Here is a 17,634-nt window from a genome sequence, read left to right on the forward strand (position 1 = left end):
CGGACACAGCCCTGGAGCTGGGAACCACTGGAGCCAGGACGGGGGAAAATCCTGGAATACTGGAACCCATCCCAGAATAAATCCCAGAATGGCTCACAAAATCAATCCCAGAATCCCAGAATGAATCCAAGAAACAAATCCCAAAGGAATCCCAGATGTATCCTGGAAGAAATCCCAGAACGAATCCCGGAATCCCTGAAGAAATCCCGGAATCAATCCCAGAACAAATCCCAGAACGAATCCCGGACTCCCAAAGGAATCCCAAAACGTAGCCCGAAGAAATCCTGGAATCAATCCCAAAATTAATCCCAAAACCACTGAGGGATTCCCAAAATCAATCCTGGAATCCTGAAGCAATCCCAGAACGAATCCCAGAATCCCAAAGGAATCCCAGAATCCCAAAGGAATCCCAGAATCCTGGAATAAATCCCAGAACAAATCCCAGAATCCCAAAGGAATCCCAGAATCCTGGAATAAATCCCAGAACGAATCCCAGAATCCCAAAGGAATCCCAGAATCCCAAATGAATCCCAGAACGAATCCCAGAATCCCAAAGGAATCCCAGAATCCTGGAATAAATCCCAGAACAAATCCCAGAATCCCAAATGTATCCCAGAACGAATCCCAGAATTCCCACGGACCCGCTGGGGACAGGGACAGATCCCAACAGCCTTCCTTGTCCCCAACATCGGGATTTGTCCCCTGGATCCCAAAAAATTCCCATCCAAAATCACGGAATCCCAGAATTTTGGATTCGCCGAATCCATGGAATCTTGGAGTTATGGAATCACCAAACCCATGGAATCCTGGAATTATCGAATCCATTGAATCCTGGATTCATGGAATCCATGGAATCCTGGAGTTATGGAATCATGGAATCCTGGAATCCCGGAATCACGGATCTGTTGAATCCTGCATTCACAGAATCCTGGAATTATGGAATCCGTGGAATCACAGATCCGCTGAATCCTGCATTCACGGAATCCTGGAATTATGGAATCCATGAAATTACAGATCCATGGAATCTTGGAATTATGGAATCCATGGAATTACAGATCCGTTGAATTCTGGATCCATGGAATCCTGGAATTATGGAAGCATGGAATCATGGATCCATTGAATCCTGCATTCACGGAATCCTGGAATTATGAATCCATGGAATTACACATCCGTTGAATCCTGGATCCATGGAATCCTGGAATTAAGGAATCCATGGAATTACACATCCGTTGAATCCTGGATCCATGGAATCCTGGAATTAAGGAATCCATGGAATCACAGACCCATTGAAGCCTGGATTCACGGAATCCTGGAATTATGGAATCCATGGAATCACAGATCCATGGAATCTTGGAATTATGGAAGCATGGAATCATGGATCCGTTGAATCCTGCATTCACGGAATCCTGGAATCCTGGAATTAGGGAATCACCAAATCCATGGAATCCTGGAATTACAGAATCCTGGAATTATGGAATCATGGAATCCTGGATTTGTGGAATCCATGGAATCCTGGAGTCCTGGAATCACAGATCCACGGAATCCTGGATTCAGGGAATTGTGGATTCACGGAACCCACTGAATCCTGGAAATATGGAATCCTGGAATTATGGGATCAAAGATCCATGGAATCCTGGATTCAGGGAATCCTGGAATGATGGAATCCTGGAATCTCAGAATCCATGGAATCCTGGAATTACAGAATCACACAATCCAAGGTATCCTGGATTCCCGGATTCCCAGAATCCCAGAATTCCAGAATGCTTTTGGGTGGGATTCATGGAGGCTGGGATTTCCCAGGGATTTTCCATTTCCGTGGAATCCCCGAATCCTTTGGGATCTCCAGGGAATTTCCCGGCGCTGATGAATTCCTCGAATACTTTAATTAGTTCCCGATTAATTAAATTATTCTCAATTAATTTAATTAAGCCCCAATTAATTCCGGAGGGTCTGGAACGTTCCGTAATTACGGAGCGAGGCCGGCAGCTCCCCTGGATGGGGAAAATTCGGGAATGGGGGAGGAGATTTTTTTGGAATTTTGGGGCCAACTCCAACCTTGTCCTGGTCCCCAGGGCAGCATTTGAGATTCTGGGAATTCTGGGAATAATTCTGGGAATTCTGGGATCAGCTCTAGTGTTCCCAATCCCATTCCCAGTTATCCCAATCCCATTCCCAGTTCCCATTCCTGGTTGCCATTCTCATTCCCAGTTATCCCGATCCCATTCCAAGTTATCCCAATCCCATTCCCAGTTATCCCAATCCCATTCCCTGGATCCCATTCCCAGTTATCCCACTCCCATTCCCTGGATCCCATTCCCAGTTATCCCACTCCCATTCCCTGGATCCCATTCCCAGTTATCCCAATCCCATTCCCAGTTCCCATTCCTGGTTGCCATTCTCATTCCCAGTTATCCTCATGGTCCCATTCCCGGTTTTTGTCCTTCTACCCCATTCCCTATTCCCAGTCTGGGTTGTTATTCCTGTTTATTCCCGGTTCTTATCCTGGATTTTATCCCATTTATTCCCAGTTGTTGTCCTGTTTTGTATCCCATTTATTCCTGGTTGTTATCCCGTTTTTATCCCATTAATTCCCACTTCTTATCCTAGTTTTTATCCCATTTATTCCCGGTTGTTATCCCATTTATTCCTGGTTCTTATCCCCATTATTATCCCGTTTATTCCCGGTTGCTATTCCCAGTTATTATCCCGGTTATTCCCAGTTGTTATCCCGGTTTTTATCCCCGGTTTTTATCCCCGGTTTTTATCCCCGGTTGTTATTCCCGGTTGTTATCCCGGTTATTATTCCCGGTTGTTATCCCGGTTTTTTATCCCGGTTTTTTATCCCCGGTTGTTGTCCTGGTTGTTATCCTGGTTTTTTATCCCGGTTGTTATCCCGGTTGTTATCCCCGGTTGTTATTCCCGATTTTTATCCCGGTTTTTATCCCATTCCCACCATGTCTCCCACCCAGAGGGCGGAGCCTGTCCCAAAAGGGGGCGGAGCCTGTGCCAAGGAGGGGCGGAGCATGTCCCGAAGGGGTGGGGCCTGACCCGAAGGGGGGCGTGGTCTGTGTAGAAAAGGGGGCGGTGCCTGCGCAAAAAGGGCGCGGCCTGCCCCGAAAGGGGCGGTGCCTATACCAAGGGAGGCGTGGCCTTCGCAGAAAGGGGGTGTGGTTTACCCCAAGCAGGGGGCGCGGGCTGTGCCGAGAAGGGGGCGTGGCCTGTCCCGTAGGCCCCGCCCCCTCCGGGACCGTTCCGCAGAGCCGAGCCGAGCCGAGCCGAGCCGAGCCGAGCCGAGCCGAGCCGAGCCGAGCCGAGCCGAGCCGAGCCGCGGCCATGTACGGTCAGTGCCGCGGGAAAACCGGGAATCCCGGGAAAACCGGGAATGGCCGGGAATGGCCGGGAATGGCCGGGAATGGCCGGGAATGGCCGGGAAGGGCAGCGGGAATGCGGCCCCGGCCCCTCCCCCCACCCCCGTGTCGGTCCCCGCGCGCTCCGCTGGCCCCGCCCCCCCGCGAGCATCCCCGGCCTGGGAAAGGGGGGAGGGGAACCCCAAAATCTTCGGGGACCCCAAATTTATGGGATGGATTCGGTCCGGGGATCCCGGATTTATGGGATCTGTTTGGGAATGCCGGATTTATGGGATCGGTCCGGGGATCCCAAATTTATGGGGTGAGGTCGGTCCGGGGATCCCAGATTTATGGGATCGGTCTGGGAATCCCAAATTTAGGGGGTGGGGTCGGTCTGGGAATGCCGGATTTATGGGATCGGACTGAGGATCCCGGGTTTATGGGATGGAATCGGTCCGGGGATCCCGGATTTATGGGATCGGTCTGGGAATGCCGGATTTATGGGATCGGTCCGGGGATCCCAAATTTAGGGGTTAGGGTCGGTTTGGGAATGCCGGATTTATGGGATCGGTTTGGAAATCCCAAATTTATGGGATCGGACTGAGGATCCCGGATTAATGGGATCAGGCTGGGAATGCCGGAGTTATGGGATCAGGTTGGGGATCCCAAATTTAGGGGGTGGGGTCGGTCTGGGAATGCCGGATTTATGGGATCGGACTGAGGATCCCGGATTTATGGGATCGGTTTGGAAATCCCAAATTTATGGGATGGAATCGGTTTGGGAATGCCGGATTTATGGGATCGGTTTGGGAATGCCAAATTTATGGGATCGAACTGAGGATCCCGGATTTATGGGATGGGATCGGTCTGGGAATGCTGGATTTATGGGATTGCTCTGGGAATGTCGGATTTATGGGATCAGGCTGGGAATGCCGGATTTATGGCATTGGTTTGGGGATCCCGGATTTATGGGATTGGTTTGGGAATGCCGGATTTATGGGATCAGTCTGGGGATCCCAAATTTATGGGATCGGTTTGGAAATCCCAAATTTATGGGATCGAACTGAGGATCCCGGATTTATGGGATCGGTTTGGGAATGCCAAATTTATGGGATCGAACTGAGGATCCCGGATTTATGGGATGGGATCGGTGTGGGAATGCTGGATTTATGGGATCGGTGTGGGAATGTCGGATTAATGGGATCAGGCTGGGAATGCCGGATTTATGGGATGGAATCAGACTGAGGATCCAAAATTTATGGGATCGGTTTGAGAATCCCAAATTTTATGGGGTGGGATCCGTTTGGGATCCGGGAACCCCAAATTCTGCCGGAAAATCCCAAATTTTGTGGGGGTGGGATCGGTTTGGGGTTTGGGAATCCCAAATTCATGGGGTGGGATTAGTTTGGGGTCCGAGAATCCCAAATTCTGCTGGAAATCCCAAAATCTGTGGGGTGGGATCGGTTTGGGAATCTCAGATTTATGGGATGGGACCGGTTTGAGGTCCAGGAATCCCAAATTTATGGGGTGAGGTTGGTTCGGGATCTGAGAACCCCAAATTGTGCCGGAAATCCCAAAATCTGTTGGGTGGGATCTGTTTGGGATTTGGGAATCCCGGATTTATGGGATCGATCTGGGAACCCCAAATTCTGGGGGAAATCCCAAAATCTGTGGGGTGGGATCGGTTTGGGAATTCCGGATTTATGGGATCGATTTGGGAATCCCAAATTTATGGGGTGGGATGGGTTTGGGATTTGGGAATCCCAAATTTATGGGGTGGGATCGGTTTAGGATTCCCAAATTCTGCCGGAAATCCCAAAATCTGTGGGGTGGGATCAGTTTGGGAATTCCGGATTTATGGGATCGATTTGGGAATCCCAAATTTATGGGGTGGGATCGATTTGGGATTTGGGAATCCCAAATTCTGACAGAAATCCCAAAATCTGTGGGGGTGGCATCGGTTTGGGATTTGGGAATCCCGGATTCATGGGATCGATCTGGGAACCCCAAATTCTGGGGGAAATCCCAAATTCTGTGGGGTTGAAATAGGTTTGGGAATCCTGGATTTATGGGATCGGTTTGGGAACCCCAAATTTATGGGATGGGATTGGTTTGGGGTTTGGGAATCCCAAATTTATGGGGTGGGATGGGTTTGGGATTCCCAAATTCTACCGGAAATCCCAAAATCTGTGGGGTGGGATCGGTTTGGGAATTCCGGATTTATGGGATCGATTTGGGAATCCCAAATTTATGGGGTGGGATCGATTTGGGATTTGGGAATCCCAAATTCTGACAGAAATCCCAAAATCTGTGGGGGTGGGATCGGTGCGAGGTCTGGGAATCCCAAATTTGGGGGATTTTTGGTTTTTTTTTTTTTTTTTTGTGGGATTTCGGGTTTCAATTTTTTTTTTTTTTTTTTGGAAGTGTCGGGAACATCCCCTTGGAAAATCCAGGGATTTGGGGTTTTTTTTAAATGGGATTTTGGAATGTTTTATAGGATTTTGAGGTTTTTAATAGGATTTCGTGGGGATACTTGGTGGGATTTGGGGGTTTTTTTTGAGGGATTTTATTTTTATGGGATTTTGGGGATTTTTGTGGATTTTTTAGGGTTTTTTTTTTCACTGTAGGATTTGGGATTTTTCTGTTTTGTGGGATTTTTTTTTATTTTGCTGGGATTTGGGGTTTTTTAATGGAATTTTGGGGTTTTTTAATGGGATTTTGGGTTTTTTTAATGGGATTTTGTTGGTTGTTTTTTAATGGGATATTTGAGGTTTTTAAATGGAATTTTGGGGTTTTTTAATGGGATTTGGGGGTTTTTAAATGGGATTTTTTTTTAATGGGATTTGGGGTTTTTTTAATGGGATTTTTTAATGGGATTTTGTTTTATTTTTAATGGGATTTTGTGTTTTTTTAATGGGATTTTTGATTTTTTTTTAAATGGGATTTTGGGTTTTTTAAATGGGACTTTGGGGTTTTTTAATGGGATTTTTTGGTTCTTTTTAATGGGATTTTTGGTGGATTTTTTTTTTTTTGTGGGATTTTGGGGTTTCTCTTTATGGGATTTTGTTGGGGTTTTTTTTTTGGTAGAATTTGGGGTTAATTTCTGGGATTTTGGGGTCATTTATGGGACGAGAAATTCCCCAAAGAAAACCCCGGGATTTTTGGGACCAAACCCCAGAATTTTGGGGTTTTCCTTTGTGGGATTTTTTTTTTTATTATTATTTTTTTTTTGGTAGGATTTTTTTGTGGGATTTTATTTTTTGAGATTTTGGGAGGATTTTTCTGGGATTTTTTTGGGATTTCTGTGGGATTTTCTTTTTTTTTTTTTTTCCTCCTGTGAGATTTGGGGCTCTTTTGTGGGATTTTTGTATTCCTGTGGAATTTGTTTGTTTGGGGTTTTTTTTTTTCCCCTGTGGGATTTTGTTGTTTTTTGGTTTTTTGTTTTTTTTTGGGGGGGGGGGATTTTTGGGGTTATTTGGGGGATTTTGGGGGATTTTGGGAATCCCCGGCAGCCTCTTAAATCCGACCCCGATCCCAAACGTCCTTCCCGGGCCTCGGCAGCGCGAGCGGAGCGGCCCCAAAGGGATCCCGGCCCCAGCCCAGAATTCCCATCCCAAATCCCGAATCCCGAGTCCTGAATCCCAATCCCAAATCCCAAACCCTGAATCCCAAATTCCAAATCCTGAATTCCGAATCCTGAATCCTGATTCCCAAATCCTGAATTCCAAACCCTGAATCCCAAATATCGAATCCCAAATCCCAGATCCCAAATCCCAAATCCTGAATCCCAATCCCTAAATCCCAAATCCCAATTCATCCCAAATCCCGAATCCTGATTCCCAAATCCTGAATCCCAAATTCTCATTTCCAATCCCAAATCCCAAATCCTGATTCCCAAATCCCGAATCCCGAATCCCAAATCCCAGATCCCAAATCCCAAATCCCGAATTCCACATCCTGAATCCCAAATCCCGAATCCCAAATCACTCCAATTCATCCGGAATCCCAGATCCTGAATCCTGAATCCCAAATCCCAAATCCTGAATTCCACATCCTGAACCCTGAATCCCAAATCCCAAACCCTGAATCCCAAATCCCGAATCCCAAATCCCAAACCCTGAATCCCAAATCACCCCAATTCATCCCGAATCCCAGATCCTGAATCCCAGATCCTGAATCCTGAATCCCGAATCCCAAATCCTCAATCCCAAATCCTGAGTCCCATCCCAATCCCAAATCCCGAATCCCTAAATCCCAAACCCTGAACCCTGAATCCCAAATCCCAAACCCCAAATTCCAAATCTTGAATCCCAAATCCTGAATCCCGAATCCCAATCCCGATCCCTGAATCCCAGTTCCCAGATCCCAAATTCCAAAAATCTAAATTCCCAATACCAAAAATCCTAAACTCCAAGCCCCAAAAAAATCCCAAACCCAAAACCTGAAATCCCAAAAAATCCCAAACCCAAAAACTCCAAAATCCCAGAAATCCAGAATCCCCAAAATCCTCCACCCCAAATCCCAAAAATCCCAATTCCCAACCCCCAAAAATCCTAAATCCGAAACCTCAAAAATCCCAAATCCCAAAAATCCAAAATCTCAAACCCCCAAAATCCCCAACCCCAAATCCTGAAATTCCTAAATCCCAAAAAAAATCCCGAAAAATCCCAAATCCTGGGGGCGTTCCCTGCTCTGGGAAAATTCGGGAATTCTGAGGATTTGGGGCTTTTAGGATTTGGGGTTTTTTTTTGGATTTGGGATTTTTGGGATTTGGGATTTTGGGATTTTTTTGGGGATTTTTCGGGGTTTGGGATTTTGGGAATTTGGATTTTTGGGACTCGGGATTTTTTTGGGACGTTTGGGACTGAGAATTTACATTTTTGGGATTTGGGATCTGGGAATTTGGATCTGTGATGTGGATCTGGGATTTTTAGGGTTTGGGATTTTTTGGGGGGTTTGGGATTTGGAATTTGGGAATCTGGGGTCTGGAATTTGGGACTTTGGGGTTTGGGATTTTTTTAGTATTTGGGATTTTTTTGGGATATGAGACTTTTGGGGATTTGAATTTTTTGGGATTTTTAGGATTTGAGATTTTTGGGATTTGGGATTTTTTAGGATTTGGGATTTTTGGTATTTTGGGATTTTTGGGTGTTTGAAATTTTGAATTTGGGATCTGGGATTTTTGGGATTTGGGATTTTAGCGGTTTGGGTTCTTTGGGATTTTGGGGGTTTTTGGGATTAGAGATTTTTGGGATTTGGGTTTTTTGGGGGGGGGATTTTTGGGATTTAGGATTTTGGGGGGTTGGGGATTTTGGGATTTTTGGGGCGATTTTTGGGGTTTGGGATTTTTGGGAATTGCAGGAAAAAGGAGCAGGGGAGGGATTTGGGGACGGGATTTTCCATGGATTTGGGACTCGGGTCTTGCTTTTCCCTTTCCCTGCTCATCCCGGTTTTCCCAAATTCCTGGAATTCCTGGAACGCCGGCATTGTCCCATGGCCAGACTCCCCCAATTCCCAAATTTCCCTGCCTTTGTTCAGGGAATTTTCATGGAATTTTTTTTCCCAGAAAATTTTTTTCGCCAGGATTTTTTTTTTTTTCTCCCCAGAAATTTTTCTCCTGAAATTTTTTTTCCAGGAATTATTTCCGTGGTTTTTTTGTTGGTTTTTTTTTTTTTTTCCCCAGGAATTATTTTTCCCAGGAATTTTTCCAGGAATTATTTCCAGGATTTTTTTTTCCCAGGAATTTTTTCCCAGGAATTATTTCGGGGATTTTTTTTTCCCCCCCGGAATTATTTCTGGAATTATCCCAGTTTTCCTGGCTTTGTCCCATTTATTTTTCATGGAATTATCCCGAATTTCCAGGCTTTGTCCCGTTTATTTTTCATGGAATTATCCCAAATTTTCAGGCTTTATCCCATTTATTTTCCATGGAATTATCCTGGTTTTCGTGTTTTTTTCCCGTTTATTTTTCGTGGAATTATCCCAAATTTCCAGGCTTTATCCCATTATTTTTTTTCATGGAATTATCCCGAATTTTCAAGCTTTATCCCATTTATTTTCCATGCAATTATCCCTCTTCTCCCCACATCTCCCACGGGAAAATTCCGGATTTTTCCCTCTTCCCATCCCTCTTCCCTGAATTCCCTGGAATTCCTCGGATCCTTTGGCGATTCCGTGGATTTCCTGGGAATTTTCCGGGGTTCCCCGGATTCCCAATCCCGATTTTTTTTCCCGATTTTTTTGGTTTGGTTTGGTTTTTTGTTTTGTTTTGTTGTTTTTTTTTTTTCCCCCAGGGGTTTGCGGATGCTGCGGAGCGCTCCGGCCGCGCTACAAGCGCCTGGTGGACAACATCTTCCCTGAGGATCCCGAGGTAATTCCTGGGAATTCCGGGATTTGGGAATGGCACGGGATTGGGGGGGGGGGGGGAGGGGGGAAATCCCGGAATTCTCGGAATGTTTCAGGACGGAAATCCGGGAAGTCTGGGAACGGTCAATGCCGGAAGTCTCAGAAATCTGGGAATGGTCAATCCCAGAAATCTGGGAATGTTCCAAGCCGGAAATCCCAGAAATCCGGGAAATCTGGGAATTATCAGTCAAGGAAATCTGGGAATGTTCCAGGCTGGAAATCCGGGAAATCTGGGAATGGTCAGTCCCAGAAATCCGGGAAATCTGGGAATGGTCAGTCCCAGAAATCCGAGAAATCTGGGAATGGTCAGTCCCGGAAATCTGGGAATGTTCCGAGCCGGAAATCCCAGAAATCCTGGAAATCTGGGAATGGTCAATCCCGGAAATCTGGGAAATCTGGGAGTGTTCCAGGCCGGAAATCCTGGAAATCCCAGAAATCTGGGAAATCTAGGAATGATCAATCCAGGAAATCTGGGAATGTACTATCCTGGAAATCTGGGAAATTTGGGAATGTTCCAGGCTGGAAATCCTGGAAATCTGAGAATGTTCCAGGCTGGAAATCCCGGAAATCTGGGAAATGTGGGAAATCTGCGAATGGCCAGTCTCAGAAATCTGGGAATGTTCTAGCCCAGAAATCTGGGAATGGTCTAGGCCGGAAGGAAATCCCAGAAATCTGGGAAGTCTGGGAATGTTCAATCCTGGAAATCTGGGAATGTTCCATCCTGGAAATCCCAGAAATCTGGGAAATCCGGGAATGGTCAGTCTCAGAAATCTGGGAATGTTCTAGCCTAGAAGTCCCAGAAAACTGGGAATGTTCCAGGCCGGAAATCCCAGAAATTTGGGAATGTGCCAGCCCGGAAATCCCAGAAATCTGGGAAATCCAGGAATGGTCAATCCCAGAAATACCGTAAATCCGGGAAGGTTCCAGCCTGGAAATGCCAAGGGCAGGCGGATTTGGGAATTCAGATGTGGGAATTTCGGATTTGGGAATTTGGGGTTTGGGAATTTGGGATTTGGGAGTTTGAGAGTCAGGAACTTGGATTTGGGAATTTGGGAATTTGGCATTTTGGGGATTTGGGATTTGGGAATTTGGGGATTTGGAATTTCAGATTCAGCAACTGGGATTTGGGAATTTGGGAATTTGGGATTTGAGATTCAGGAACTGGGATTTGGGAATTTGGGAATTTGGCATTTTGGGCATTTGGGATTTGGGGTTTCAGTTTGGAGATTGGGACTTTGGGAATTTAGGATTCAGGAATGTGGAGTTCGAAATTCAGGGACTGGGAATTTGGGATTTGGGAATTGGAGTTTGGGATTTCGGGAACTCGGGATTTGTGGGTCAAGGTTTGGGATTTGGGGTCTGGAACGTGGGAATTTGGCATTTGGGAATTTTGGGACAGGGAATACGGGGTCTGGAATTTGGGGTCGGAGTTCGGGACTGTGCGTTTGTTATCCCAACGTGTGACTGCGACTTCCCCGGAGTTATCCCGACATTTCCTTTTCCCCGTTGTCGTTATCCCGTCGTTTGATGTTTTTCCCACCGTTGCTCATCCGGCTCTTTGTGTTTCCGTTCCATTTTCCCAGGACGGGCTGGTCAAGTCCAACATGGAGAAGCTCACCTTCTACGCGCTCTCGGCCCCGGAGAAACTCGACCGCATCGGGGCCTACCTGTCCGAGCGCCTGACGCGCGACGTGGGCCGCCATCGATACGGGTACCTGCGAGGGACACAATACCCACAGTTACACAGCATCCCTACGGGTACCCATGAGGGACACAATACCCACAGTTACACAGCATCCCTACGGGTACCTGTGAGGGACACAATACCCACAGTTACACAGCATCCCTACGGGTACCCTCAGGGGACACAATACCCACAGTTACACAGCATCCCTACGGGTACCCATGAGGGACACAATACCCACAGTTACACAGCATCCCTACGGGTACCCGTGAGGGACACAATACCCACAGTTACACAGCATCCCTACGGGTACCCGTGAGGGACACAATACCCACAGTTACACAGCATCCCTACGGGTACCCGTGAGGGACACAATACCCACAGTTACACAGCATCCCTACGGGTACCCGTGAGGGACACAATACCCACAGTTACACAGCATCCCTACGGGTACCCGTGAGGGACACAATACCCACAGTTACACAGCATCCCTACGGGTACCCGTGAGGGACACAATACCCACAGTTACACAGCATCCCTACGGGTACCCGTGAGGGACACAATACCCACAGTTACACAGCATCCCTACGGGTACCTGTGAGGGACACAATACCCACAGTTACACAGCATCCCTACGGGTACCCGTGAGGGACACAATACCCACAGTTACACAGCATCCCTACGGGTACCCATGAGGGACACAATACCTACAGTTACACAGCATCCCTACGGGTACCTGTGAGGGACACAATACCCACAGTTACACAGCATCCCTACGGGTACCTGTGAGGGACACAATACCCACAGTTACACAGCATCCCTACGGGTACCCGTGAGGGACACAATACCCACAGTTACACAGCATCCCTACGGGTACCCGTGAGGGACACAATACCCACAGTTACACAGCATCCCTACGGGTACCCTCAGGGGACACAATACCCACAGTTACACAGCATCCCTACGGGTACCTGTGAGGGACACAATACCCACAGTTACACAGCATCCCTACGGGTACCCGTGAGGGACACAATACCCACAGTTACACAGCATCCCTACGGGTACCCTCAGGGGACACAATACCCACAGTTACACAGCATCCCTACGGGTACCTGTGAGGGACACAATACCCACAGTTACACAGCATCCCTACGGGTACCCGTGAGGGACACAATACCCACAGTTACACAGCATCCCTACGGGTACCCGTGAGGGACACAATACCTACAGTTACACAGCATCCCTACGGGTACCTGTGAGGGACACAATACCCACAGTTACACAGCATCCCTACGGGTACCCACGGGGGACACAATACCCACAGTTACACAGCATCCCTACGGGTACCTGTGAGGGACACAATACCCACAGTTACACAGCATCCCTACGGGTACCCTCAGGGGACACAATACCCACAGTTACACAGCATCCCTACGGGTACCCGTGAGGGACACAATACCCACAGTTACACAGCATCCCTACGGGTACCTGTGAGGGACACAATACCCACAGTTACACAGCATCCCTACGGGTACCTGTGAGGGACACAATACCCACAGTTACACAGCATCCCTACGGGTACCCTCAGGGGACACAATACCCACAGTTACACAGCATCCCTACGGGTACCCTCAGGGGACACAATACCCACAGTTACACAGCATCCCTACGGGTACCCTCAGGGGACACAATACCCACAGTTACACAGCATCCCTACGGGTACCCGTGAGGGACACAATACCCACAGTTACACAGCATCCCTACGGGTACCCGTGAGGGACACAATACCCACAGTTACACAGCATCCCTACGGGTACCTGTGAGGGACACAATACCCACAGTTACACAGCATCCCTACGGGTACCCGTGAGGGACACAATACCCACAGTTACACAGCATCCCTACGGGTACCCGTGAGGGACACAATACCCACAGTTACACAGCATCCCTACGGGTACCCGTGAGGGACACAATACCCACAGTTACACAGCATCCCTACGGGTACCCACGGGGGACACAATACCCACAGTTACACAGCATCCCTACGGGTACCTGTGAGGGACACAATACCCACAGTTACACAGCATCCCTACGGGTACCCGTGAGGGACACAATACCCACAGTTACACAGCATCCCTACGGGTACCTGTGAGGGACACAATACCCACAGTTACACAGCATCCCTACGGGTACCCTCAGGGGACACAATACCCACAGTTACACAGCATCCCTACGGGTACCCTCAGGGGACACAATACCCACAGTTACACAGCATCCCTACGGGTACCCGTGAGGGACACAATACCCACAGTTACACAGCATCCCTACGGGTACCTGTGAGGGACACAATACCCACAGTTACACAGCATCCCTACGGGTACCCTCAGGGGACACAATACCCACAGTTACACAGCATCCCTACGGGTACCCTCAGGGGACACAATACCCACAGTTACACAGCATCCCTACGGGTACCCGTGAGGGACACAATACCCACAGTTACACAGCATCCCTACGGGTACCTGTGAGGGACACAATACCCACAGTTACACAGCATCCCTACGGGTACCTGTGAGGGACACAATACCCACAGTTACACAGCATCCCTACGGGTACCTGTGAGGGACACAATACCCACAGTTACACAGCATCCCTACGGGTACCCATGAGGGACACAATACCCACAGTTACACAGCATCCCTACGGGTACCCTCAGGGGACACAATACCCACAGTTACACAGCATCCCTACGGGTACCTGTGAGGGACACAATACCCACAGTTACACAGCATCCCTACGGGTACCTGTGAGGGACACAATACCCACAGTTACACAGCATCCCTACGGGTACCTGTGAGGGACACAATACCCACAGTTACACAGCATCCCTACGGGTACCCACGGGGGACACAATACCCACAGTTACACAGCATCCCTACGGGTACCCGTGAGGGACACAATACCCACAGTTACACAGCATCCCTACGGGTACCTGTGAGGGACACAATACCCACAGTTACACAGCATCCCTACGGGTACCTGTGAGGGACACAATACCCACAGTTACACAGCATCCCTACGGGTACCCGTGAGGGACACAATACCCACAGTTACACAGCATCCCTACGGGTACCCTCAGGGGACACAATACCCACAGTTACACAGCATCCCTACGGGTACCCGTGAGGGACACAATACCCACAGTTACACAGCATCCCTACGGGTACCCGTGAGGGACACAATACCCACAGTTACACAGCATCCCTACGGGTACCCGTGAGGGACACAATACCCACAGTTACACAGCATCCCTACGGGTACCCGTGAGGGACACAATACCCACAGTTACACAGCATCCCTACGGGTACCTGTGAGGGACACAATACCCACAGTTACACAGCATCCCTACGGGTACCCTCAGGGGACACAATACCCACAGTTACACAGCATCCCTACGGGTACCCACGGGGGACACAATACCCACAGTTACACAGCATCCCTACGGGTACCCATGAGGGACACAATACCCACAGTTACACAGCATCCCTACGGGTACCCTCAGGGGACACAATACCCACAGTTACACAGCATCCCTACGGGTACCCGTGAGGGACACAATACCCACAGTTACACAGCATCCCTACGGGTACCCGTGAGGGACACAATACCCACAGTTACACAGCATCCCTACGGGTACCTGTGAGGGACACAATACCCACAGTTACACAGCATCCCTACGGGTACCCGTGAGGGACACAATACCCACAGTTACACAGCATCCCTACGGGTACCTGTGAGGGACACAATACCCACAGTTTCATCCGCCAGCGCTATCTGCTCAGGGCGTGCCAATGAATTACTCCCATTATTAATTATTGCCATGTTTTGTTAATGAATTGCCCCGTTGCTCGTTTCTGATCCCTGGTGCTAATTAATGTGTGAATTTAGCTCGGTCTGCATCGCCATGGAGGCTCTGGACCAGCTGCTCATGGCGTGCCATTGCCAGAGCATCAACCTCTTCGTCGAGAGCTTCCTCAAGATGGTGGCCAAGCTCCTGGAGTCGGAAAAACCCAACCTTCAAATCCTGGGAACCAACTCCGTGAGTGCCGGGAAAGGGAATTCCCAAAACATCTCGGGAATTCCGGAGGAAATCCTGAAAAATTCCGGCGAAATTCCGGTTTAAAACGGTTCCAAAATGGCGTTTGGGTGTTGCAAAATGGCGGCACCGTGCAGGAAAATGGCGGGAAAAGGGGAGGGGAGTTTTTGGGAAAAGTGCTGGAATTCCATGGGAAAGTGCTGGGAAATCTGGGAATTCCGGAACGTGGGAGTTTCCAAGGAAAAGCAGCTGGAAAAGACGGAGATTTTCGGGAAAAGTGGCAGAATTCCAAGGAAAAATTGGCTGGGAAAGCTGCAGGATTTTTTGGGAAAAGTGGAAAATTCCAAGGAAAATTGGCTGGAAAAGATGGAGATTTTTGGGAAATGTGGTGGAATTCCAAGGAAAATTGGGTGGGAAACTTTTGGGATTTTTGGGAAAAGTGGGAGAATTCCAAGGGAAAAGATCTGGAAAAGCTGTGGGACTTCTTGGGAAATGTGTCAGAATTCCAAGGGAAAAAAGCTGGAAAAGTGGATGATTTCCAGGGTTTTTCTGGGAAAAGTGAGAGAATTCCATGGGAAAGTGATGGGAAATCTGGGAATTCCAGAAAAGTGGGAGATTCCAAGGAAAATTGGCTGGAAAAGATGGAGATTTTTGGGAACAGTGGCAGAATTCCAAGGGAAACCCAAGGAAAAGCCAGAGATTTTCTGGGAAAAGTGGGAGATTCCCAGAGTTTTTCCAGAAAAGTGGGAGAATTCCAAGGAAAATTTGTTGGAAAATCTGTGGGATTTTTTTTGGAAAAGGGGCGGAATTCCAAGGGAAAACAGCTGGAACATCTGGAGATTTTCAGGAAAAGAGGAGCAGCTCAATCCCTGGGATTCGCTGAGCTGAAACCCCCAAAATTCCCAATTTTTTTTTCGGAATTCCGGGTGATTTTTGGGGCACTTTTTTCCCATCGATTTCTCCCCAAAAACCTGAAAATTCCCAATTTAGGGCGGAATTCCAAGTGATTTTTGGGTGATTTTTCCAGTGAATTTTTCCTACAAAAACCTGAAAATTCCCAATTTAGGGCAGAATTTCGGGAGATTTTTCTGGGAATTGTCTCGGTGATTTTTTTTCCCCAGAATCCTCAAAATTCCCAGTCTAGGGCAGAATTCCAGATGATTTTTGGGAAGATTTTTTTTTTCCCCAAAAACCTGAAAATTCCCGATTCAGAGCAGAATTCCGGGCGATTTTCGGGTCAATTTTTGTGGCGATTTTCCCACTGAGTTTTCCCCAATAAAACCCCGAAAATTCCGAATATTCCTGGTGATTTTGGGTCAATTTTTGTGGAGATTTTTCCACTGATTTTTGCCCAAAAACCTTAAAATTCCCAATTTAGAGCAGAATTCCAGGTGATTTTCATGACGATTTCCGTGGCGATTTTTCCATTGATTTTCCCCCCCCCCCAAAAAACCCCCGAAAATTCGGAATTTTCGTGGCGATTTTTCGGGCGTTTTTTTGGGTGATTTTTCCAGTGATTTTTTTTTTTTTTTTCCCAGTGAATTTTTCCACCAAAAAGCCTGAAAATTCCCTATTTAGGGCAAAATTCCGCATCATTTTCAGGACAATATTTGGGGCAATTTTTCCAATGATTTTTCCCCAAAAAACCTGAAAATTCCCAATTTAGAGCAGGATTCCTGATGATTTTTTCCATTGATTTTCCCTCCAAAAAACGTGAAAATTCTGAATTCTGGGCGATTTTTGGTGCAATTTTTTCCAGTGATTTTTCCAGTGATTTCTTCCCCAGAATCCTGAAAAATCCCAATTTAGAGCAAAATTCCGGACGATTTTTGGGTCGATTTTTTGTGGTGATTTTCCCACTGATTTTTCCCAAAAAAAAAAACCCCTCTGAAAATTCCTAATTCTGGGCAATTTTCAGGTCAATTTTCGTGGCGATTTTTCCATTGATTTTTTTTTTTTCCCCCCCCCAAAAAAACCCCGAAAATTCCAAATATTCCAGGCGATTTCCATGGTGATTCTTGTGGCGATTTTTCCAGTGATTTTCCCCCAGAAATCTCTGAAAATTCCGAATATTCCTGGCGATTTTGGGGCGATTCTTGCGA

The 17,634-nt window shown here is 47.6% G+C and overlaps 1 protein-coding gene across 1 annotated transcript in view; it reads left to right on the top strand.

Annotated features, from left to right (window-relative positions):
• Positions 1-11,341: 11,341 nt before the first annotated feature.
• The window catches only part of EFR3B (EFR3 homolog B), a 69,426-nt gene continuing 63,133 nt past the window's right edge, over positions 11,342-17,634 (top strand). The window contains exons 1-2 of the mRNA XM_062490771.1: positions 11,342-11,463; positions 15,385-15,535. Coding sequence (XP_062346755.1) covers positions 11,357-11,463; positions 15,385-15,535 — 258 coding nt within the window. The 5' untranslated portion in view covers positions 11,342-11,356. The remainder of the gene's footprint in view (positions 11,464-15,384; positions 15,536-17,634) is intronic.

Source organism: Cinclus cinclus, chromosome 3 (genome assembly GCF_963662255.1).
Source record: "Cinclus cinclus chromosome 3, bCinCin1.1, whole genome shotgun sequence".
In the NCBI taxonomy this organism is placed as follows: domain Eukaryota; kingdom Metazoa; phylum Chordata; class Aves; order Passeriformes; family Cinclidae; genus Cinclus; species Cinclus cinclus.